Genomic DNA, 27,167 nt, shown 5'->3' on the forward strand with positions numbered 1-27,167 from the left:
AGAGCAAAATTTCAGCCAAATCGGACAGAAATTGCGGTTTCCAGGGTCTCAAGAAGTCAAATCGGGAGATCGGTTTATGTGGGAGCTATATCAGGTTCTTGACCGATTTGGTCAAATCGTGAGATTGGTTTATATAGGAGCTATATCCAAATCTGAACCGATATGGCTCATTTCCAATCCCTAACGACCTACATCTATATTAAGTATCTGTGCAAAATTTCAAGCGGCTAGCTTTACGCGTACGACCGTTATAGTGATTTCGGCAGACGGACGGACGGACATGGCTAGTTCGACTCAGAATGTCGAGACGATCAAGAATAAAGATACCTTATGGGGTCCTAGATTAATATTTCGAGATGTTACAAACGGAATGACTAGATTAGTATACCCCCATCCTATGATGGTGGGTATAAACATTGTATGATGAAAAGTTTTTGCTTTAAATGTTCCGTCTTGCGGAGTAGTTTGACCACGTTAAGATATTCACAAATGCCACCAATGAGGGGAACAAAAACTGAAAATGCTTTTGATGTTTTCGCCATGTTTTATGTTATAGATGCACCTTCAAACCTATGCACCAGGTGAGCTGTAATCATAAACTCTGCCCCGTAACTCTGTCTCGCATGTGGGTGAACACCTCCTTCTGTATTTTTAGTAGCATCCAGCACTTTCGCTAGATTGACTTGATGGTAAATTTTTCAGTCTTTCTTATGCCTAGGAGAGCTTTTTCGGTTTTGTTGTATCTTTATCGTGTTATAGCTTACTTTTCTTATAATCCTGCTGACCCTGCCTTTTGACTTGGCTGTAATGATGGTTTCGTTAATACTGATATTAGTTTTGTCGGAGAATGTACCGGAACCGCCAACTGTATTTAAAGGTTGGGGCTAATCTGCGCATCCCAAGGCCTTTTATACCCTCCACCATAGGATGGGGGTATACTAATTTCGTCATTCTGTTTGTAACTTCTCGAAATATTTCTCTGAGACCCCATTAAGTAAATATATTCTTGATCGTCGTGACATTTTATGCTGATCTAGCCATGTCCGTCCGTCTGTCTGTCGAAAGCATGCAACTTTCGAAGGAGTAAAGCTAGCCGCTTGAAATTTTGCACAAATACTTCTTATTAATGTAGGTTGGTTAGGATTGTAAATGGGCCATATTTGGGTCCATGTTTTGATATAGCTACCCTATAAACCGATCTTTTGCACGACGTGTTTTGTTATGCTATACAACAACTGTGCCAAGTATGGTTCAAATCGGTCCATAATCTGATATAGCTGCCATATAAACCGATCTTGGGTCTTGACTTCTTGAGCCTCTAGAGTGCGCAATTCTTATCCGATCGGAATGAAATACATGCATGACGTGTTTTGTTATGATATCCAATAACTGTGCCAAGTATGGTTCAAATCGGTCCATAACCTGATATAGCTGCCATATAAACCGATCTTGGGTCCTGACTTCTTGAGCCTCTAGAGGGGGCTATTCTTACGCGATCGGAATGAAATGCATGCCGTGTTTCGCTATGACTTGTGCTTAATAAGTTTCAAATCGGCCATATAAACCGATCTTGGGTCTTGACTTCTTCAGCATTTAGAGGGCGCAATAGTTATCCGATTGGAATGAAATTTTACAAGACGTGTTTTGCTATGACTTGCAACAACTGTGCTTAATTAGGTTCAAATCGGTACATAACCTGATATTGGTGCCATATAAACCGATCTTGGGTCTTGACTTCTTGAGCCTCTAGAGGGGGCAATTCTTATCCGATCGGAATGAAATTTAGCATGACATGTTTCGCTATGACTTCCAACAACTGTGATTAATAAGTTTCAAATCGGCCATATAAACCGATCTTGGGTCTTGACTTCTTCAGCATCTAGAGGGCGCAATTCTTATCCTATTGGAATGAAATTTTGCACGACGTGTTTTGCTATGACTTCCAACAACTGCGCCAAGTATGGTTCAAATCGGTCTATATCCTGATATAGCTGTCATATAAACCGACCTTGGGTCTTGACTTCTTAAGCCTCTAGAGGGCGCAATTCTTATCCGATTTGAATGAAGTTTTGCACGAAGTATTTTGTTATGATATCCAACAACTGTGTCAAGTATGGTTCAAATCGGTCTATATCCTGATATAGCTGTCATATCAACCGATCTGGGGACTTGACATCTAGAGATTCTAGAGGGCGCAATTCATATCCGATTTGGCTGAAATTTTGCATGATTTGAATTAATATTCACATCGGTTCATAACCTGATATAGCTGCCATATAAACCGATCTGGGATCTTGACTTCTTGAGCCTCTAGAGGTCGCTATTATTATCCGATTTGCGAAATTTTGTGCGATGGATCCTCTCATGACCATCAACATACGTGTTTATTAAGGTCTGAATCGGCCTGATACAGCTCCCATATAAATCGATCTCTCTATTTTACTTTTTGAGCCCCCAAAGGGCGCAATTCTTATTCGAATTGGCTGATATTTTATTTGAGGTCTTCATATGTGTGCATAATTTTCATAAAAATCGGTTCAGATTTAGATATAGCTCCCTTACATATTTTTGATTCGATTTGAACTATTAACGCTGTAGAAGCCACAATTTTGGTCCGATCTTCACTAAATTTGGCGTGGAGTCATTTTTGTGAAATTTCGATGTATGTGCAAAATTTAATAAAAATCGGTTTAGATTAAGATATAGTCCCATATATATCGTTCATCCCATGTGACCTTTTAAGGCTGTAGAATTCACAATTTTCGACCGATTTTGCATGAGATGTTTAAATTAATGTTCCAATACGTTAGCAAAATTTCATTAAAATCGGTCCTTATTTAGATATAGTTCCAGTGTGTATATTTCATCCGATATGGACTTTAAGGCAGTAAAATCCACAATTTTGGTCACATCTCTACAAAATAGGGCGTGAGATGTTCTATTTCATGTCCCAGTGTGTGTCAATAAAATTGGTACAGGTTTCGATATGGGAGTTATATATAATCTTTTATCCGATATGGCCTTTTAAAGATGTGGAAATCCAAATCTTTTGTCCTATGGTAGGAAAATCTTACAAGATTCTAAATTGCTATTACAATTGGTATCCAAATAAAAGTTTGACTAGATTTCGAGATAAGTTCTACATATACTGGGTGGTGTAGGGTATTAGATAGTCGGCATCGCCCGACTTTTGCCTTTCCTTACTGGTTTTGTCTCGAGACTGGTTTTGCCTCTAGTATAACGACTGCTTATGCGCTTGGAGCATTACTCTCGACTCTAGGTGCTGAGGAGTAAGTCCGCGATTGTAGGATCTCGAATTCTCGAGACTCGTAGACTGATCACTCGCCAACGGTATTGAGGTTTTTACTGCCTGCACCATAAAGTTATTTTCTTCTCGGTTTCAATTGTGTTTTTTGCTAAAGTTTGGTCCACAAGGAACAGAAGACTATGAATGAATATGCTTCACTCCAACTTCTCTAAGGAAAGTCTTAGATGAGGTTAAGTAGGACGCTCATCTGCAATCCAAGGGATCTCCGTTTGGAGACTAACTACTCCCGGGGCCTTGCTTAAGAAAGATGGTGATTTTTCTGGATCTTTTCCTGAATGAAACTTTCCACACTTATCTTACGGAAACTTTTGGCGTTTTCAGAGCTCTTTAGCTTGGTCTTCACTAAAGCTACTCCTTCCTTAAGTAAAAGAATATTTCTGATAATTTTTATTTAGTTTTTTATTGTTTTTTTGTTTCGTTTTAAAATTGTGTCACACAATACATTTTTGTATTTTTTATTTTTATTTGACATAATAATAATAATTAACTGCAATTAATTAGAATAATTTTTATTTCGGCTGAATATGTTTGCGGGTTTTCTTTTGTTTGTCTGTTTGTTACAGTTTTAAAAATATTTTTTATAATTGAAAATTTGTTGTGTATTTATAATACATTCGCAAATAATATAAATTTACATTTAATAAGGAATTTAGCTTAATAACAAATTGATTTTTTCTGAAGTGGGAAAAGAAAACAACTATTATACAAAGAAATTTAAGGAAGGGAGAGAAAGTAAGAAAAACTTAAAACCAGGTGGTAAACAAGGGCCGCTACCTTAATTTCATAGTTGTTTTTTTTTTCAATAAGGTTCGGTTTGTTTTTGTTGTTGTTTCAAAATTATTAATCTGAGATATGTGTACTTAATATAAACAAGATTTAACATTGATGTTTGTTTTTTTACTGTTTTACTTTTGATTTAATTAATAACAATTAAATTGTTTATAAATTTTATTTAGATAAAAATCAAAAAAGAAAAACTTATATTGTTTTCTTTGCTTTCTGTTATGTTAGGGTAGTAAAACAAGAGTTAAGTGTGTAGAATTTAGTTTGTTCTTTTCTTTTTGTCTTAAAACAAAACAATTTATAATTATTTTTGTTTTAGGTGTTATGGTGTTTTTTTTTTAATTGTTGGTTTTTTTCTTTTCATATATTTGGCTTCTGTGTATGTTTAAAAAGCTTTTTTGTCGTTTTTGTTAATAACAATTTATTATTGTTTCTTTTTTTGTTATATATAAAGTTGTGCCTCATTTAAGAGTGGTTTTTGTTGTTATAATAAAATTATTAATTGTGACAAGTTAATACAAAGTTCTGGTTTTATATGGCCTATAACTGGGAGTTGTTTTGTTTTTTCATATCTGTAATATATTAAAGCCGGGGCCATTCGTAGGAGTCTGCAAACTTGTGAAAAGAGGTGCTGGGAAAGGTAGTTAACATGCTCGAGAAGTAAGAAAAACTGCAAACGCAACTTTTTTTAGATTAAGATTAGTTGGGCTTAACACATTTTTATTCTTTAGGTGTAAAGGACCCTTAAGGTTTTTATTATTATTGTGAATTACTTAAGCTTGGCTAAGCAATTTTCATGACTCAATCTATGTTTCGCTAGTACTTAAGAAAAGGTGCTGGGAAAGGTAGTTTACACGTTCGAGAAGTAAGAAAAATCTACAAACGCAACTTTTTTTAGTTTAAGATTAGTTGGGCTTAACACATTTTTATTCTTTAGATGTAAAGGACCCTTAAGGTTTTCATTATTATTGTGAATTACCTAAGCATGGCTAAACAATTTTCATGACACAATCTATGTTTCGCTAGTACTTAAGGACTCTTAAGGTATTTTTTATAACTGTTAATCGTCTAGCCTGTTTGCAAAACATAAATTGCTTTTCTTTATGTGTAAACGTCACTTAATTTTACTGCTACCATTGTGAATTGTTTAAATATAGTTAACATTTTCTTAAAAGAAAAATTGTTTACCTTTAGGTGTTAACGACTTTTAAGGTTTCTATTATTATTTTGAATTGCCTAAACATGATTAGAAAGTTTTGAAAAACTAAGAATTTGTCCTATTGTGAATTGTAAATATGGTATTTGGCATAAAAATATCTATGAAAGTGGTATACGAGATGAAGTTTCATTCGATACGAAAGCACATTCGATCACGTATGCAGTAATTGGTCTAGAGCTGCCAAAATATCGATGACACTATCGATATCTAATTTTTTGACAGAATATCGATTGATATTTTTCCGATGAATACTATCGCAAAAGATAAATGTTTTGCAAAACTAAACAAAAATTAGCAATCCGACACTAAATGTTTCCTTTAAGATATATTGCTCCTATAGAGGGCGCAATTTTCATTTTGTACACGATTTCTCTCATGACTTCCAACTGACTTTATTAATTTTAATTTTATTTGGTCTGTGCATTGATATTGCTTCTAAATAAGTCGATGTCATTTTTACTTCTCGTTTTCGTTTGAAATATAGGTGATGGGAAATAAGCGATGGTATCGATATTTATTATTAAAATTATCGAAAATATCGAATGGTGTGATTACCGACAGTTCGCCAGCTCTAAATTGGGCTCCTATTTTTCTTCTATTCAATACGTGATAAAGTTTAATTTAATACGAAAGCACATTCTATGAATGAACCTAAAGGTTTTTCTATTGTGAATTGAATCCAAATAGGGTTTGCCTATTTTCAAAAACTGTTTTTCTCAAGATGTTGATGACTCCTTAGGTTTTTTTATACCATTTATTTGTAATTTACCAAGACATCACTTTGTTTATGGTTATTGTGAATTCTCTAGCATTTTCTTTCTCAATGAGTCAACGATCCTTAAGGTTTAACTATTGCGAATCGCTCAAATGGGGTTTGCCTGTTTTCAAAAAGCTTTTCATAATTTCTTTGTGCTCTACCGAGGCTTCGCTATGTTTATTGTTAGTTATTTACTATTACTGTGAATACTCTAGCCATGCTAAGGTAAACAAAATGTTTTTTTTCTGAGTCAATGATCCTTAAGGTTTTGCTATGTTTGTTATGAGTTGGTTTTTATTATTGTGAATTCTCTAGCTATGCCTAAGTGGACAAACATTTCTTTCTCCATGAGTCAACGATCCTTAAGGGTTTTCCATTGTGAATCGCCAAAATGGGGTTTGCCTGTTTTCAAAAAATTTTTTATTAAATGACCCCATAAGTTTTTTGTAATTTCTTTCTGCATTACCAAGGCTTCACTTTGAATATTTTAAGTTGGTTATTATTATTGTGAATTCTATAGCCATGCTTAGGTAAACAAACATTTGTTGATTTATGAGTCAACTATCCTTAAGGTTTTCCTATTGTAAATTACCCAAATAGGGTTTGCCTGATTTCAAAAAATATTTCCATATGAACGCTTAAGTTTTTTTTATAATTTCTTTTTGGATTACCAAGTCTTCACTTTGTATATTATTGAGCCATGCTTAGATAAATAAACTTTTTTCTCTGAGTCAATCATCTTTAAGGTTTTTCTATACTGAATTGCCCAAATAGGGGTTGCCAGTGTTCGAAATCAGTTTTCTCTAAATGTTAACGACCCTTAAGGTTTTCGTTAATTATTATTATTATTGTGAATTGGCTAGGCTTCACTATGTTTATTGTGATTTAGTTTATGCAGACTTCCTGGGGCCATTGCAATGCCTTGCTAATTGGTATTTTTTCTTTGTTTCGAGTATAGGAGGAGTATTTTTTTTATTATATAATAAGTAAAAACAAAAAAAGTTTTTTTATACATGAAGTTATTGTTTAGAAAAAAATGAGTATATATTGGGGTATATATATATGATAAATTGTTATTATGTTTTGATTATAGTTTTCAAAAGATTTTCATGTATCATTTAACTAAGCACCAAAAGTATCTATTGAATTATTATAAACTTAAAAACTAAGAGGGGGAGAGATAAACTCAAATCAAGAAAGTTTAAGTGATATAAAAGATGTGATCTTGAGACACAAGTGCTTAAAAAATAGGTGTTCGATTTCAAAGCTGGCTTTTGGAGACGCTTGAAACCCTAAAACTATAGAGTGTCTGTCTATGTGGATGTCTGTCTGTCTGGTTTAAGAAATTATAAGTTTTTATATACTTTATGGACATAGTAACTAAACAATCTTTGCAGCTCACAACCCTAGCTATATATTGCTATCTTGCTAAAGGAATAAGCCAACCCTTTTCTCATACAAACAGGTTACTACAACCTGGCCGTTTGCCTAAGTATGGTTCGCTAACAAACTCAAAATCATCTTCCTTTTCAACTTATATGATACAAAAGATCTATACAGAACTTAGCTAACTATTATGCCTTACGGTTTGCCATTAAATCAAAATACTTTTTTCATTATTAAAGCCCTTTTCCAGAAAGTAAAAAAAAAATGTCGAAGAAAAAAAAATCATAATTTGTTTTAAGGGTCAGCCTATTATTTAGTATTTAACCAATTTCTTAATCATTTCTTACTACATTTCTATTAAAGTGCAAAAATACATTTTCTCTCTTTTTTTTCTATAGTTTTGGTTTAATACTACAGTAGTTTCTTTTTTACAATCAAAATGAAAAAAAAAAAATCCACTTATTTTTGAATAATAAGCCTGATAACTACGCCCTGGTGGAATCTCTCAAAAAATTTCTAGAAAACTATTTTTCAATATACCTTCTCACTTCTTAGATTAAAATCCATATATGTTTTAATATATTATATATGCAGTACTTAGATAGCAGTAGTAAATGAATGTATGTTGTATTTGTTATAGTTTTTAAAAAAATTCTAACTCTAAAATCTTTATTTTTATGTTGTATGTCAGTTGGTGTTTATCTTTTTCTTTTTTTCTTAAGAGGCATTTTTAATTTCATATATGATTTAAATTTTTAAGACCTGATTTGGGATTTGTTTGCTTTTGAGGCTATAAGAAAGGGTTATATGTATTTAGGTAAATGTTTTTGTAAAAATGTTTATGTTTTAGGAGTTTTAGAAAAATGTTTTAGCAAGGGGTTTATAATTTTCTGGAAACTTTTTATTGTGGCAGTCTATATGTAAAATTTTGTTTTTGTTCTTGTGGGGAGTTTTTAAAAATTTCTAAGTTTCTTGTAAATTTGTTTAAAAGAATAAAAATAAAATTCACTCTGGAAAATCCTGGGGGAAAAAGTGATTTGAGATTTTATGCTATTTTAAAATGTTTTGTAAAGCTCTTTTTTTTTAAATACATACAGGGTGGCTGATGAAAGCCGCTACCAAAAAAAAATGTAATAACTTTTTTTCTATTTAATAATAATAATTTAATAATTAATTTAATTAATTAATTAATTAATTTAATTAATAATAATTTAATAATTAATTTAATAATTTAATTTAACATGAATAAAAGAAAAATGTATTCCATACACCGAAAAAAAAATGTAGCAATATTCATCATTGTAGCAATATTCATCAGCCACCCTGTACATATGCAAGAGTCAAATTTGATTATTGGCAATTATTCTGCAAGTAACGTAACGCAATGTAAGGTAATATAACGTAACGTAACGTAGAATCACGTAACGCAACTCCTGGTAAAAGAGTTTCAAATGTGACCACGTACTTTCCCTTAAGGAACAACGGGTATACTTCTTTTATATCAAAGAATGCATTGCATTTCAACTTTAAGCACAATGATAAGAGTGTATCTCATAGCGTCACACTTTCTAGAAAAGTTTTGAGGGGGTAAATATTTAAAAGAAAAGGAGTACCCCAAAAATTTAGCGAATTTAATCGATGTACGAGGATGGGCAAATGTCGGCTCTTCAAAACGTTCGGGAAATAATGATTTTGCTTAAGTCATTGCATAACGTAGCGTAACGTAACGTTTTAGATTAATCTCAAGATTGAAACACTCCTCTGCATCTACTGCTAATTGATTTCCACATAGGATTCAACATTATCCAACGGACTTCTAAATGAATACTATTGAGAAGTAAAAGAGTATCGGAATAAATAAGCTATGTACCAGAGAAGAGGAATAAGCCATATTAGTCCTCCAACGGTGAAGTCATCCGTTGCCGTTGCGGAAGTACAAGGTCCACAGGGACCTAGTACTTTTTATGTGAACAAGGTCCCAGGGACCTTGAAAAAAAGTCTACAGGGACCTTCTCAATCGCCGGAGGGCTAAAAATAAGTACACGATAGACTTGAAGCGAATGGCACGCTCACACCTTATACCAGCAATTGTTGTTGCCGCATAGGACTCTCAACGACCAAAACATAAAATGCTCCTTTAAATTCATTGATTGCTTTTATAAGTGCAGATAAGAATCTAATCTAATCTGAGTGCAGATAAGTACCAATCTGAGTGCAGATATGTACTAATCTGAGTGCAGATAAGCACTAATCTGAGTGCAGATAAGCACTTATCTGAATGCAGATAAGCACTAATCTGAGTGGTGTTCATTTGCAAACAACACACGATGTCGACCAAATTGAAAAACACTCAACTGACCCATAACTAAATCGTTCGGGGATTTCTTACTCTATAGTATATGTGAGTGTGTTTCTAAGACACTTTGTTTTTAGGTGACATGCGTAACAGCAATAGCTTTGGCCATAGAGGCTATTAAGTGTAAAATTTTGGTTCTCATGCAGTTCTTTGCTGTGTACGAAAATGATTTATTGTTCTTGACTGAACCATTACTAAAACGCTTGGGGATTTCTTACTCTATTGTATATGTGAGTGTGTTACTAGCAAACTTTGTTTTTAGGTGGCATGCGTAACAGACAATTGCTTTGGCCCAAGTGGCTATTGGGTGCCAAATTTTGGTTCTCATGCACTACTTTGCTGTGTAGCAAAATGATTCTCATTGGTGCTCATTTGCAAACAACACACGATGTCTATCAACCAAATTGAAAAACACTCCACTGAACCATTACTAAAACGTTCAGGGTTCTCTCACTCTATTGTATATGTGAGTGTGTTTCAAGCAAGCTTTGTTTTTAGATGGCATGCGTAACAGACAATTGCTTTGGCCAAAGTGGCTATTGATAATTGGTTTTGGAATTTGTTTTTCTCAATATTTGCTTACTGTTTATCCTAACGGTAAACATTAACCGACGGATGGGTGCCGGTTAGTGACTTATTGCCCCGATAAATTCAAACATACATTAGCTGTTTTTTGTTTACTGAATGCTGTGGCAGCTGGTAAGAGTATTAGTTTTCCCTTTGAAACCGCCACAAAAGAGCTCTCAAGTATTGTGGGAAGACCGATAGGGTATAAGGGTATAATAAAAGAAACTGAGGAAGATGTATCGGAGGGTCAACCTAGCAATATTGCGGTATGATTCTATGTAAACAACTGATTCTCAAGCCACATCTCCGAAAAAGCAAAGAGCATTCCGCTGGGAAGATCGAGTCAGCCTCCGGCAACAGGGATTCCAGATAACATCAAACGTATCGAAACAAGAGCGAAGGGCGCGTGGACCCTGAGTCTTAATTTTGTGGGTCAAATATTTCGCGTAGGCCGACCCTAGGCATAGGAGCCATAATGATGCAGAAGCTAAAACTGATTTGATCCAGAAGAAAGCAGAAGGATGCATAGTAGGAAAAGAGCTCCTCGATGCATAGTAGGAAAAGAGTTCCTTGTCTTACAGAGGAAGATAAAGTCTGAACAAGTACGAAGGAAACTGAATAAGATGTATCGGAGGGTCAACCTAGAAAAAGTGCAGTATGATTCTAGGTACTCAATCCAAATCTGCGGTAGCTGTTAAGAAGATAATTTATTCGAAGAGCAGAATACAGAGGATCATCCAAAAAAATCGAGCTTTCCGCTGGGAATGCCGAATCAGCCCCCTGATATAGGGATTCCAGACAATATCCTACATAGGAGGACACAGTCGGAACAAAGGCGAAGTAAACGGACGAATTCTGAGTTCATTATTCGAAGTCTCATTTAAATTTGCGGGTCAAATCTTTTGGGAAGGCCGTTTCTAGGCATAGGCCTATCTTGTATAGGTATGTTTGATCCCATAATGATGTCGACGGTAATACTGTTCTGATACAGAAAGCAGAAGGTTGCCAAAGAGTCGAAAAAAAGCTCCCCGCTTTCAATTGCTATGGAAGATTAAGTCAACCTTCTCCCTCGCAATGGAAACTCCGGACTTTTTCTTACAGAGCAAGATGGATGTGCTTTGTGAAAGCCATATGCTTTCAAGAAGAGTAACAAGAAATACAAAGGCAACAACGGGCTAAGTTTGGCCGGGACCAATTTTGGGTACCCAACACAATGGATACCGCTAAAAATGTACATTATTAACTCAGTTCGTATATTTGAATTATCTTATAGTCGTTAAAATTGGGTTCGTTATTGATTGAGGCCTTTAGGGGTTCAAGAAGTTAAGACCGGGGATTGGTTTATATAGGAGGTATATCAGTTTATAGACCGATTCGGAACATACTTGCCACGGCTATTGGAAGTGAAAACTGAAGTCTTTGTGCCAAGTTCCAGGCAAATCAGGTAAAATTGAGGTAAAAAATCGGTTTATATGGGTTATATCAGTTTATTGACCTATTCCGAACATACTTGGCACGAATATTGGAAGTCATACCGAAAGTCTATATGCCAAATTACAGCCAAATCGGAAGAACATTGAGGTTTCTAGATGTTAAAAAAATCCGGGGATCGGTTTATATGGGGGCTTTATTAGTTTATAGACCAAAGTTGTTGGAAGTCATAACAGAAGCGTTTGTATAAAATTTCAGCCAAGTCAGATGAAAATTGAGGTTTCTAGAGGCTCAAAAAGTCAAATCGGGGATCGGTTTATATGGGGCTATATCCAATTTGAACCGTTGTGGCCCATTTGCAACCCCCTACATCAACAAGTAATGTCTGTGCAAAATTTCAAGTGGAAATCTTCATTGGTTCAACCGGTATCGTGACGGACGGACAGATGGACATGGCTAGATTGACTAAGATTGTTAAGACCATCAAGAGTTTATACACTTTATACGGTCTCATCAATATATACCCCATCTTATGGTAGTGGGTATAAAAACGTAAAGTAACGAAAACGCAATATCTTAAAAATAAAAATAAGATTGTTAAGACCATCAAGAGTTTATACACTTTATACGGTCTCATCAATATATACCCCATCTTATGGTAGTGGGTATAAAAACGTAAAGTAACGAAAACGCAATATCTTAAAAATAAAAAATCTTTATCTAGAAAATGTATCATGGTTAAATAAATGGATAACTTGACATAACGTAATAAAACGTAACGGAACGTAATGACACGTAACGGAACATAATGAAACGCGGAACGTAATGAGACGTCACGGAACGTATTGAAACGTCAAGGAGCGTAATAGTAATGAAAAATAACGAAACGTAACGTAATAAAACGCAATGTGACGTAAGGTGCCATTATGTAAAGTCTCTATCTTCCAGTTTGGAAAAAAAGTGCTTAAAGTAATTCTCGAAAATAAGAAACCATAACAATGTCAACAAACCATAAGGCTTTTTATACCCTACACCACCACTGTGTTATAGGGTATTATAAGTTTGTGCATTTGTTTGCAACGCAAAGAAGGAGAAGATCTAGACCCATTGATAAGTATACCGATCGACTCAGAATCACTTTCTCATTAGATTTAGCCATGTCCGTCTGTGAGTCCATGTATTCTTGTAATCAAAGTGCAGGTCGTATTTGTTGTCCAATAATCTCTTTTTTGGCCCAAGGACAAACGCTATTGATTTTGGTAAAAATCGGCTCAGATTTAGATATAACTCCCATACATATGTATCGTCCGATTTGCACCTAAATGGCCGTAGTAACTACAATTTTCAACCGATCTGCACAAAAGTTGGTACGGATTGTTTTGCTACTGATCTTAACATAACTGCGAGGTTCCATCAAAATCGGTTCAAATTTGGATATAGCTCCCATATATATGTATCACCCGATTTACACTTATAAGGCTGTAATAAACATAAGGCTGTAATAACCGATCTGCACAAAATTTGGCACGGATTGTTTTGTTACTGATCTTAACATATCCGCGAGATTTCATCCAAATCGGTTCAAATTTGTATGTAGCACCCATACATATTTATCCCCGAATTTGCACTTACATGACCGTAGTTACAACACTTACATGGCCGTAGTAACAACAATTTTTAGATAAACTCTCATATACATATATATATATCTGTATATTGCCCGAATTTATAATTGTAGAGTAGGTGTAGGGTATTATATAGTCGGCTTCGCCCGACTTTTGCCCTTCCTCACTGGTTTTTATTGTTAATTGCTAAGGCAACTCTACGTTATTGTGATTTAATATAATCGAATTTTTATTGAGCATTCCAACGAGTCTCTGTTCTATTCTTTCTCTCTTGTTGTTTCATTTATTTCCTTTACTCTTGACATAACAAATAAGGATCATTTTACTGGGTTTTGAGTTATCCTGAAAGACATGTGTTTTTTAATGGATTGTTGCGATGGCGGATTGTTTCTTAATTGCCAAAACATTGATTCATTGAAATATCAAAGCGTTGCTAAGCTGACTTCAAATCTGGTTGTGGAGACACTGATGAGGCAAAATGCAGTAAATGCCTAAAAGTAGGCTATGAAAATCAACTGTTTGGTTGATTTTGAAGAACAAAGCTGTTCAGTGAGAGACAAATCTTTAATGTCACCCGAATAATTGACTTAAAAACTACAATTATTCCCACTTCAATCGACCCTGGCATATGTATGTACTTAAATTTTGTTTTATTCTAATATACTTTCGGTTAAATTTCTTTAAAAAAGAGCCATAAATTCGGAAGAAAAAAATAAAACAAAACCAAAAGTTTTAAGTCTAAAAGGTCAAAAGATTTTATTTACAACTACAGTGTAAAAGCCTTACCATTACATTCAATGCTTGTAAAAAAATGTTTCATATCAATTAACTTTGTAGATCACACTTTCTCGATTTCTTAATCCCAGATTAATTCGTTCAAATTTCTCGTAGAAAAAACATGCCCACCAAACATACATTCATTTAACTTTCTCTTCTTTCTACTATGCAGACTTTGATCCTTTCAGTTCATCTAAATCACTAGCTATTATCATTTTAGGTATTGTTGTGGTTGTTGTTAAGACGATTCTGTTGTATTAAATGCTAAGGTTTTCTAGGCGATTTCGGAAATCCCACAATTCGACGAATTTGTGGTGGCAACAATTTATGTTAGTAAAGTTCTGTATGCTGGCGCACTGGCGCTGGAATCTTGGACATGCCACGCTCACGACGTGGTGATACAATCACCGACATATCACGCGAATTATTACTCTCGCACGACGAAGCCGCCGAGCTGCGTTTCGAGGGTGCCTTTGTGGGTGGTGAACAACTGGCCGAACGCTCCAAGTTACCATTGCTATGCACCCAGGCGCTGGTAAAATCATCATAGACTTGTGATTTCTTGGGATTTTGAGAACGTGCCGCATTCGAAGGTTGGCCGCCGCCTTGAACCTTGGAATTGGTGTTGGAGTATTGCAGCAGCAGAGTTTTCATTTTCTCTAGAATTTGTGCATCATTTTTGGCGCTGCTGGCAGCTTCTAATAATTGTTGGGCCAAAGGGGAATTGGCATGATTTTTCACAGGCGAAGTTGTCAGCGAAGCGGTGCATCCCTTTATTCTACGACCATTGCTGTCATATAGAATGTGTGATGATCGAGTTTTTGAGTTGCGCTCGAATGGGGAGGCAGCAGCATTGCCAGTGCCACTTGGATGAGGGGTAAATGTATCACTTGACAGAGTGGGACGTTTGCGGCTACTGCCAGTGATGGCATTTCGACCACTCCAGGTGTTATGGGCATCCTTGGCAACAGTTGCAGGCACTGGGGCTGGAGATTTACTTTTTCTGGCCTCATTTATGGAACCAAATGCCGATGGTGGCTTTCTCACTGATCTGTAGATGGGCTTGGCTCGATTCATTACCGGCAAGCCAGTGCGTGAATGCAAATCTTGCAGACTGCCGGTATTGCAAGTGCTGTTATCGATACTGCGTCTTCTTTGTGGTGTTGCCAGCGGGGAATAGGCAATTTTGCTTTTATTTGTGGCTCCCCCAACAATTTGTTCCTTGGCTGTGGGTTTCTTAGTGGTTGCCACCGCGGTTGCTACCTTGGTACCATCTGTGGTATCCTCGCTGCTTGAACCGAATATCTTATTGGCGTAACCACTTTTCTTTAGACCGGTATTTTCGGCTATGTCAACAGTAATGGCTTCATCTGTTATGTAGATGCCAGATTGTTCAAATTTATTTGTGGCAACTTGAATTTGTTCAGCATTGAGTACAGCTGGCAAGGATTGCGGACCGACATCAATGTCAGTGTGATTTAAATCATCTTCGTTTTGTGTGTTGTAACTATTCTCCATAGTTTCGGGAGTTTTTTGAGATGTTGTGGTTGCATCTTCACTGGGCGAAAATTGAGAATCACTTGATGTTTGATCGTGACGCACTGAAAGGAGGGAGAAAAAAATCAGGGAAGATATAGTTAGAGAAGATGGGCTACTTTACTTTAGCATTATAGTGGATCTACAACAGTGGTGGGTAGACTGAGACATGTGCGCATTAATTCAAGCCTATGGGCTTGTAACCATATATACCCTGCAAACATTTTTTTATAATTTTGGAAGGGCGTTCTTCCCTGAGATGAAAATTTTCTGTAAGTTTTTTACGCACTTATTATTCCGTATGAGTCACGAAACACTCTTATTAGATATCATTGGACAATGCATTGCTAGTGCGGAAGTTGGAGTGACTCTGCGATGATTCTTGAACAACTCATTGCGTTATGATTGTCCGTATGAGTGGTGAAACACTCTTCTGCAATATCATTGGGCTATCCATTGCGTGTGCGGAAGTTTAAGCAGCTCTTCGTTACAACTTTCTTACAAATCATTGCGTTTTAATCGATCCTATGAGTCGCGAAACATTCTTCAGGGATATAATTGGCCAATCCATTGCGTGTGCGTTATAATCGTCCGTATGAGTCGTGAAACACTTCTAGAATATCATTAGATAAACCATTGCGTGTGGAAAATTTTCAGTGACTCTTTGCGACGATTTTTACGCAACTCATTGCGTTATAATTGTCCGTATGAGGGGCGAAACTCTCTTCTGCGATATCAATGGGCAATCCATTGCGTGTACGGAAGTTTAAGCAACTCTTCGAGACTTATTGCGTTTTAATCGTCCCTATGAGTCGCGAAACACTCTTCTAGCATATCATTGGGCAATCCATTGCGTGTGTGGAAGTTTTAGCTACTCTTTTCGACGATTATTTTACAACTCATTGCGTTATAATCGTCCGTATGAGTCGTAAAACACTCTTCTAGGATATCATTGGACAATCCATTGCGTATGCGGAAGTTTTATCGACTCTTGGCGACGATTGTTACGCAACTCATCGCCTGAGTCAACTTTTCCCGAGTGCTTCTATTTTGATACGTGGTACGTTTAGGACTTGTATTGAATTATGTTAGTCGATGTTTTGTTTTGAGTAGACAACTTGCACAACACCAAACAGTATTCTCACTTAGCTTATATGACAATTCGTACTTAGGATGACGAATATGAGGAATAAATCAAATATATTTTTATACCCACCACCATAGGATGGGGGTATACTAACCTACTCATTCCGTTTGTAACCCCTCGAAATATTGGTCTTCGACCCCATTAAGTATATATATGCTGGATCTTGTCTAAATTCTGATTCATTCTAGCCATGTCCTTCCGTCTGTCAAAATCACGATAGCGGTCGAACGCGTAAAGCTAGCCGCTTGAAATTTTGCACAGATATTTAATATTGATGTAGGTTATTGGGGAGTGGACATGGACCATATCGGTTCAGATTTAGTTTTAGCTCCCACATAAACCGATCTCCCAATTTGACTTCTTCAGCCCTTACAAGCCGCAATTTTTGTCCGATTTGGCTGAAATGTTGTATGTGGTGTTCCGTTATGACTCCAAAAAACTGTGCCTAGCACGGTCCAAATCGGTCTATAACCTGATATAGCTCCCATATAAACCTATCTCCCGATTTGACTTCTTGAGCCCCTGGAAACCACAAATTTCGTCCGATTTGCCTGAAATTTTGCACACAGGGTTCTGTTATAACTTCCATATAAACCGATCTCCCGATCTGACTTCTTGAGCCCTTACAAGCCGCTATTTTTAACCGATTTGGCTGAAATTTTCCATATAGTGTTCTGTTATGACTCTCAACATCTGCGCGAAGTACGGTCTAATTCGGTCGATAACCAGATATAGCTCCCATATTTTTAGCAGAACCCATGGTGGTGGGTTCCCAAGATTCCGTGCCACTCTTATAGACTAATATTTAATAACTATCACAAAACACTTATTTGTTACTCTTCCAGACTATTAATGCGCAACTCTCCAAGAAGAGTATGTTCTTAATCTTCCAAAACACTAATTTTTTAATCATCCACACGATTTTTGCATGATTCTTAGATCTTTCAATACTCTTCTGAATAACTCTTTAGCAACTCATATGAAAGACGCGCGGAACACTTTTCCAGAAGAGTCGTCTTGAGGACACAACTCCTCACAACGGGGGAATTGTCTCTTAGATGAGCTCCTCCGCTATCATAACCTTCATCTAGAAGATTCGCGAAAGATTATTTGGCGATCAAAAATGTTTGCAGGGTATTCTTGTGTGCGTATACAGTAATGTGCAATAGTGTGACAACACTTTTATAATCCCTTGAGCATCTTCTCCACGCCTACTTACCATTATTTTCTGCGTCATCCATTGAAGCTTGGCTATGTATGGATTCACGTTTCTGGGCCGATGATTGTATGACACCCAAACTGCGATATCCTTCATCACTGATCTCACTACCATTGTCACTGATATTCTCGAATTTATTACTATTGGCACTGGTATCGGAACTTTGAGTAGCATTACCATGACCCGATGACGAGGACTGATCAAAACTATCGAATTGCACATGACCGTTACTTGTGTTGCTCCCATTGACACTGTGTTCCACTGTGATGGGCAATGACTTGGGTCCATTGTTATAAGACTCCAAAGAGGATTGTTTTTTGCGCATATCAATTAGACGTCTAGGACTTGGTGACATGCTGCGGCGGGCCACACTAGGTGAGGCCAAAGAATTGCCAGCGCCTACAACATCCTGATGCGCTTGATTTGCTGTATAGAATTTACGCTGTTGTACAGTTGGACTAGGACTACGATTCTTGTTGAGACTTCCATAGACAGGCGCCAGCAAGGACGATGAAGAAGTCGAATTATTGTTGCTTGTCAATGAGGTATTCACGTTGTTGGCCATGCCATGGTTTGCTGTTGTTGTTGTTGTGGTTGCTGCTGCTGCGCTGCTGTTGTGATTGGAAATACTTTTGCGTGCCGTTGGTGGTGATCTGTAAAATGATATGGAATTGAAGCAAACAGCAAAGGGAATTAGTTTAATCTGCAGTTAATTGAGCACTAAAATGTTGGTAATGAATTTAAGTGGTGGCTAAAACTTGTTATCCACAATAGGTGGTGGTGGCAATTAATGCCAGTCTGGGTGGGGGCCAAGTAAAAGCTCTCGGAGGTTTCATGTGAACTAATCTTATTTGTAACACTTGAGTGCAAACAATTAAGTGAAGCAGGGTCAGAAAAAAGTGTTGAGGTGGAAGAGTTTTTGTTTTGGGTGGAGTTGGTCAGGCGAAACGAATTCACAAAGCAAAGTTAATAATCCCATAAATTTGCCACAGTGTTGTAGGTCTGTCAGCTACAAATCCTATAAATTTTCCTTGGAGTTTAAGGTACTCACTAAAAATACCTTAAAGCCCGCACGTAAAAGCCAAAGTTCTAATAAATAATAAAATGCTCCCATAAATAACTCGAAAAGTTAAAAGTTATTGCTTTGCAAGAAGTCCATAAATTTCCAAAATTTAAGTGCCCAAAGAGGATTGAAAATCCAGAACGCATTCAATGTGAATGTGATGATTCGTTCCGTACAAAGTTACAATTATCATGACGCAATATTAAAAGTCCCATAAATATACCAAAAAGTTCAAGGATCCAAGGCAGACCAATATAAAGTAGCGTTTTTAGCCCACGATAAATCCACCTCGATGAGATCTTTTGTCATATTTACTGGATTAATTGCGTTCAGGAACCCGTGCTTGAGCCCGATGGCTCCCCTTGGCTACGTCTCTGGCCCTGGCATAACAAGTGGTCCTTCGATTTGACTTCTTGAGCCTCTAGAGGACTCAATTATTGTACGATTTGTCTGAAATTTCTCAGGAGTGTTTTGCTATGAGTTCAAACATCGGTAGTAAGTATGGTCCAAAACAATTTATTACCTGATATAGCTCCCATATAAATCGACTTGACTAATTTAACTCTTGGGCCCCTGTAAGCCGCAATGGTTCTCCGATTTGGTTGATATTTTGCATATTGTGTTCTGTTACGACTTCCAATAATCGAGCTAATTAAGGTTCAAATCGGTTTATATCCTGATATAGCTCCCATATAAACCAAACTCCCGATTTTACTACTTGAGTCGCTGTAAGCCGCAAGCCGACCATAAAGGTGAATTCACTTGCAGTACAGTTTGGCGCACTGTGGTAGCCTAGTGAAAGGAAGCGAAGAAGAAGAAAGAAGGTGTGAGTCTCGAGATCATATCTCGAGACAAAAGAGAGACGGAGAAATAGAGAGTGAAAGAGAGCGACAGAGAGAGAGAGAGAGAGAGAGAGAAGGGGGTAGGCTGCAAACGCATATTTTAAAATCCCACATGTATGGGTTGCCCAAAAAGTAATTGCGGATTTTTCATATAGTCGGCGTTGACAATTTTTTCACAGCTTGTGACTCTGTAATTGCATACTTTCTTCTGTCAGTTATCAGCTGTTACTTTTAGCTTGCTTTAGAAAAAAAAGTGTAAAAAAGTATATTTGAATAAAGTTTATTCTAAGTTTTATTAAAAATGCATTTACTTTCTTTTAAAAAATCCGCAATTATTTTTTGGGCAACCCAATATATGTATCTCCCTGAGAAATACTGGTTCGTACCCTTAGCCCCCTAGCCACCTGTCAACTCCATGTGTGGACAAATTAAGTAATAGGGATAAACTTCTCACATATCAAAAAGTGCTGTCCGATTCAAGTTTAAGCTCAATGACAGAGGCTTCTTTTTATAGCCGAGTCCGAACGGCGTGTCACATCCATAAGGCCTCTGAAGGGTGGGCTAAGTAACCCTGAGAATTTTAAAAATTTCATTGTTTTCTATGACATTTGCTAATTTTTTTGCTATTCAAAGGGTTTTAATACCGCCTCCTAAAGATGTACAGACTGTGCCACTGTAGACCCGGACATGAACACAGCAAACCAGCTTCAACTGTGGTAATTCCATGCCTGATATCCTGCAATGTCGTTATTTCATGAGCTTGGAATTTCTTCAGGGATTCTGAACTTCCCGCCATGCATTTAGACCTCAACGTCTTCAAGTTCTAAACCCGGAGCTCCGTCATAATCTCCATACAAGTCCTGAGTTTTGAAGCCGGGAAAGAATCCCAGCATTTCCATTAGGGCTATTGTAATGGTACACACCTCTGCTTCGAAAAGTTTTAGGTTAGGTTGAAACGAGGGTGCGAATATTAATCCGCCCACGCCACTATGGCCACCGGTATTGCCATCTGGAAGATCATGTTACACGGATGGATCAAAGTTGGAAAACAGAATGGGCCTGGGGGTCTACATTGAGAACCCAAGGACTGATATCTGTTTTGGACTGATATCTGTTTTAGACTGATATCTGTTTTAGACCATAACACGGTTCTGCAGGCAGTGATCCGGCAATCACGGAATGTGTGAGGAGGTTTGGCGCTAACGCGAGTACGGCGAGAGTGAACATATTTACGGATAATAAAATTGCCATAAGCGCAATAACAACCAGGATGGTAAGATCACGGCCAATCTTGAAATGTAAGAAGGAGATTAACTCCTTCTCTGAGGATGGCACAATCCGCATCGTTTGGGTGCCGGGCGATAACGAAGTAAGGGGGAATGAAAGGGCAGACGATTTGGCGGTGAGGGCTAGAGCATTATCGTCAATAATCTTGGTTAACCCGAAGTCTTTCGGGTCGACGCAGTCCGAGTTAAGGGCGTGGGCTACGAACGCGTATATAACACGGTGGAACAGCGAAACAGTCGGTAGGATGACGGGTGATAGGGTGATCTGAATCGTGAGAGGACGAGGCTATTACAGAAAGGAAGTAAGAAGGAGGTCAGTATAGCTTTTGGTATCATAATGGGACACATTTGACTATGAAATTAAAAATCGGTGCGGGTTGGGCTGGTCATATCGAGTAGGTTATCCGATCGCTGTCGTGTTGATCAAACGGAGGTCCTTGCAATTGACGGTGTATTGGACTGGGTAAGATGTAATGTCATAGCGACGATTGACAAAAATGTCATCTCAGACGGTCATTAAAACCCTGAAGAACGTATTTCTGAATTCAAAGACCTCTCGCAGATCTCTCAACGAGATGGCTGAACAATTCAAAATTCAATTGTCTCTGGGTGCCGGGTCACTGAAATATCTCAGGTAATTGTTAAGCAGACAAGCTTGCGAGACTGGGAGTTACCTTTTATTGTATATTCCAAATTTATGTGGCCTTATCTAGACTTGAAGAGGTCTACCGTTTTGCTGGCTAGAACAGACGTCTCAGTCATTGTGTCCGTCATAACAGGTCACTATCTGATCAGAAAACATTCTGACAGATTGAAGGTTGCAAGTAACGACTTTTGCAGAAGCTGTGAGGACGTCGAGGAGAAAGAGACCGGTTTTCAAAAACCGAGCTGATGCCTCTACTTGCGTTAGAGCTCAGAGGATCTTCTTTCTATTTTTTATCCATCTCCCCGGGAATAACCGGCCTTCGGGAAAGCACGATACAGTATGGCTACTCGAAATTTAGGCGCTTGTGACGAAGTGAACGATTTATCGACCCTTTTTACCCGTGGATCTATGTCGCTTTCCTCGGAATTAGAATGAAGTTCCTTTATAGGATGTTCGCTCTTCTGACTACCTTTTCCGACTTAGGCGATTGAATCTGAGATAGGCACGGCTTTACGGTGGTGCCCTTTTGTGAAGCTAGGTAACATGTCCTTTTATGTGCGGTATAAACGCCTTCTCATTAACGCAGCCAATAACCTTGACAATCTACTGTCACTTTGCGCCATCGAACTCATTGAAGGTCTATTACTGCCCTTTTCCAAAAGCTTGTGATAGAGTTTAGAGGATCTTCTGTTCAAATTTCATTCGTCTTTCCATGAAAACTTGTCTTTCTCGATAGCTACGATCGAGGAATAGCCAACCTTCGAGACTGTTACGCTCAAGGATAACCATTCATACTTCAAGCTGGTTAAGAAAACTATTGTAGATCGATTTTGTCCTGTTTGATTTCAGGATCTTGGATATCGTTCAAACGCTGCCCTTTCCCCCCAAGGTTGGTTTTGTTATTAATATGAGGATTCCTTGCAAGCAACACGGTCTTCAGACTATCCTTCTTGATTTGAATCTAAAAGAATGTTCAATCACAATCGTGATCGATTTTTTTTGATACCCTTCACCATAGGATGGGGGAATACTAATTTCGTCATTCTGTTTGTGACACCTCGAAATGTTCGACTAAGACTCCATAAAGGGTATATATTCTAGATCGTCAAGACATTTTAAGTCGATCGTAGTCATATCTGTCTGTCTTGCGAAGGAATAAGGCTAGGTGCTTGAAATTTTGCACAAATAGTTCTTACCATAACCTGATATAGTTGCCATATAAACCGATCTGGGATCTTGAATTCTCGAACCACTAGAGGGCGCAATTCTAATCCGATTTAGAATAAACCTAGGCGCTTGAAGTTTCGCACAAATACTTCTTATCAGTGAAGGTCCGTTGGGATTGTAAATGGGCCGTATCAGTCCATGTTTTGATATGACTGCCATATAAACCGATTTTGGCTCTTGACTTCTTGAGCCACTAGAGGGCGCAATTCTTATTCGGTTTAGCTGAAACGACGTGTTTTGTTATAACTTCCAACAACTGTGCTTAGCATGATTGAAATCGGTTCATAGCCTGATATAGCTGCCTTATAAACCGATATTGGATCTTGACTTCTTGAGCCACTGGAGGGCGCAATTCTTATTCGGTTTAGCTGAAACGACGTGTTTTGTTATAACTTCCAACAACTGTGCTTAGCATGATTGAAATCGGTTCATAGCCTGATATAGCTGCCTTATAAACCGATATTGGATCTTGACTTCTTGAGCCACTGGAGGGCGCAATTCTTATACGATTTGACTGAAGTTTTGCATGAAGTGTTTTGTTATGACTTTCAACAACTGTGCTAAGTATGGTTCCAATCGGTCCATGAACTGATATAGCTGCCATATAAACTGATCTTGGATCTTGACTTCTTCAGCCACTAGAGGGCGCAATTCTTATCCGATTTAGCTGAAATTTTGCCCGACGTCTTTCGTTATGATTTTCAACAACAGTGCCAAGCATGGTTCAAATTACTACATAACTTGATATAGCTGCCATATAAACCGATCTGCGATCTTAACTTTTAAGCCTCTAGACGCCGCACTTCTTGTCCGATTTGGCTGCAAATTGTACAACGGCTTCTGCCTTGACCTTCAAAATATGTGTTCAATATGGTCATTCGACCTATAGCCTGATACAGCTCCCATTTAAACCGATCCCTCGATTATGCTTCTTGAGCACCTACAAAGCGCAATCCTTACCCGAATGTACTGAAATATTACCCAATGACTTTTACTATGGTCTTCAACATTCAATTCATCTATGGTCCGAATTGGACTATAACTTGATATAGCTCCAATAGCATAAGAATTCTTATTCATTATTCTTTATTTGCCTAAAAGGAGATATCGCACAAATAACTCGACCAATGCGATCCATGGTGGAGGGTCGGCCGAACTTAGCACATTTTATTGTTAATTTTCAATTAAAAAGTTAATTGAATCAATAAATTTTTAATTGATTCGGAAATATTTGAATTGCAAATTGGTGTTAGACCCTATAGCCCTCCATTTGTAATATTTGCAATGTAGCCCTCAATTGATTTAACTTAAGCTTAATATTACATATCGTCCCCTACTATTGGGTTGCCCAAAAAGTAATTGCGGATTTTTTTAAAAGAAAGTAAATGCATTTTTACTAAAACTTAGAATGAACTTTAATCAAATATACTTTTTTTTACAGTTTTTTTCTAAAGCAAGCTAAAAGTAACAACTGATAACTGACAGAAGAAAGAATGCAATTACAGAGTCACAAGCTGTGAAAAAATTTGTCAATGCCGACTATATGAAAAATCCGCAATTACTTTTTGGGCAACCAAATATATAACTGGAAGGAGATTCCAAAGGTCCATTCGTCCACATTTCAGTAAATCTATAGCAATCCTATGGCAGCTGAGTTTATGAACCAGATTTCAAAAATAAATTTAAAAAAATGTCAATCATGGTTTTAATTGGATCAATTAAAAAATTAGTTGATTAATTAGATTGAAAATTTTTAAAATTTTTTTTTATTTGGATGAATTAAAAAGTTAATTGAAAATTTGATATCTTCAATTAACTTCTTAATTCACCCAAATAAAAAAATTATTGAAAATTTTCAATTTAATTAATCAATTAGATTGAAAATTTTCAATAATTTTTTTATTTGGATGAATTAAAAAGTTAATTGAAAATTTGATATCTTCAATTAACTTTTTAATTCGTCCAAATAAAAAAATTATTGAAAATTTTAAATTTAATTAATCAATTAATTTTTTTTGTATATTTTTAATTAAATATACAATTTTTTTAATTGAAGTTTTTTTCAATTACTTCTTCATTTTCGGGATTAAATCAGTTTCAGAAATAATTAATGGGAAATAATCCATAAACAGAAATAATTAATGGAATTTCGTGATTGATATCGATTTTTAGTTTTTTCTGTGTAGGTTAACCATTTGTGTTGTCGAATTTGTGTAGAAGGAGACAGCATTCTTCCTGACGTGAAACTTTAGCTTCAACCTTAAAGCTTTTCATGGATCCTAAAAGTGGATGGCTTTAGCCCTAATGTCTTTAACTTAACTAATGTGGAAATATCAAAATAGTAAATGGTGTCACAAAAAGCCACAGAGTCCAATGAGGTTTACTGGCAGGGTGTGCAAAAAACCTTTTGTTTACCTCTCTTCAAAACCACACAAAAGTTTTGAAGCTATTCCCATTATCTATTCGGTGTTTCCGCTTTTGGACAGACTGTACTTTTCTAAAGCGTTTTGCTTGAGAAATGTCTATACTCAAGTATCCCATGGCTGGTTAAGCTCTGCCAAACCTCCATCATTGACTTATCACTGACAGCTGCATGTTGGTTGACAAATGTTATTTATTTGTTCCTCTTGCTCTAGTCTTGGGTAAATTTTTGCATTTACATACGAAATGCATTAGCTTGTAAAATGCAAATACAATAACAAAAACTTCTATTATAACCATATTTAAAATATCACCTTAGACAAACAACCAACTTGGTTAGGCGAACGCCATTCATATGCTAGAATGGGATATTTATGACCATTCTGGGTAGAAATACCAACAACAACAAAACGTTACCGCATTAACACACTGATGGCTTGTCACCTTGCCAACTAATTACAGGTTGTCAAATTTAAATTGCATCTGTTTGGTATGCCAGCGAAATATCATATTACAACGTGTACACGCTCCATGCTGCGGCGCAGGGGCCATTGTTCCAGATGAAAAGGTTTTTTGCACTTTTTTTTTTTTTGAAAATTTGTCAAACGTTTATAGTAAAATGTAAAACACTCACAAGTTGAGTTAAAATACGAGCTCTAGATATAGACAGGCAGACAGTTGGATAGACAGACGAGCAAAATAGTAAGACAAGTGGCAGAGTCTCTGCCGGTCTTTGTTGTGCTGTAAATGAGGGATTGGGAAAAACACAGCAAAACAAATGATTTCCCTATTTCAATTAGGCACTCCCAATTGATAGATCTTTTGATCTATCCATCGGTCCAACGTTTAGCCAGTTGCTGTATTACCCCTCAGTGATCAGGGAAGACAAATTATATCGATCACTTATTAAGATCATGATGTTTAAGTTGTTGTCGATGGATTTGCATTGGCTTTTGTTAATAATGACAACGATGTAGACGATAATACCTAATGTGGTGGTGCTGACTGCAAACCAAGTCATTTGTCATACTCACTTAAGTGCAATGAAATGCGCTAAAGCCAACGTTTACTCGTAGGCCAGATCATGACCACAGGGTTGGGCAAACTTGAGTTGCCCAAAAAGTAATTGCGGATTTTTCATATAGTCGGCGTTGACAAATTTTTTCACAGCTTGTGACTCTGTAATTGCATTCTTTCTTCTGTCAGTTATCAGCTGTTACTTTTAGCTTGCTTTAGAAAAAAACTGTAAAAAAAGTATATTTGATTAAAGTTCATTCTAAGTTTTATTAAAAATGCATTTACTTTCTTTTAAAAAATCCGCAATTACTTTTTGGGCAACCCAATACTTGTAAATGTGAGGTGCAAGGTGTTCATACAGATTAATAGTCTAAAATGTTTATCAAGTTCGGCTCAGCTTACTTTAATCTGTTACCAAAGTGAAAGTCGGAAAGTGCCTGGGATTTCGGTATCCAGCTTGTCTATGCGGACAGTTCTACCGCCCAAAAGTTATGCCACAAAATAAAGAAATTGCCCTAGAATTCGGGATCGAAG

At 36.9% G+C, this 27,167-nt stretch overlaps 1 protein-coding gene across 2 annotated transcripts in view; it reads right to left on the bottom strand.

Annotated features, from left to right (window-relative positions):
* Positions 1–14,182: 14,182 nt before the first annotated feature.
* The window catches only part of LOC106086413 (GAS2-like protein pickled eggs), a 525,402-nt gene continuing 512,417 nt past the window's right edge, over positions 14,183–27,167 (bottom strand). For both annotated transcript variants that reach the window (XM_059368231.1, XM_013251093.2), the window contains exons 8-9: positions 18,132–18,784; positions 14,183–15,830 (exon numbers count right to left, since the gene is read on the bottom strand). In XM_059368231.1, coding sequence (XP_059224214.1) covers positions 14,560–15,830; positions 18,132–18,784 — 1,924 coding nt within the window. In that variant the 3' untranslated portion in view covers positions 14,183–14,559. The remainder of the gene's footprint in view (positions 15,831–18,131; positions 18,785–27,167) is intronic.

This window comes from Stomoxys calcitrans, chromosome 4, assembly GCF_963082655.1.
Source record: "Stomoxys calcitrans chromosome 4, idStoCalc2.1, whole genome shotgun sequence".
NCBI lineage: Eukaryota > Metazoa > Arthropoda > Insecta > Diptera > Muscidae > Stomoxys > Stomoxys calcitrans.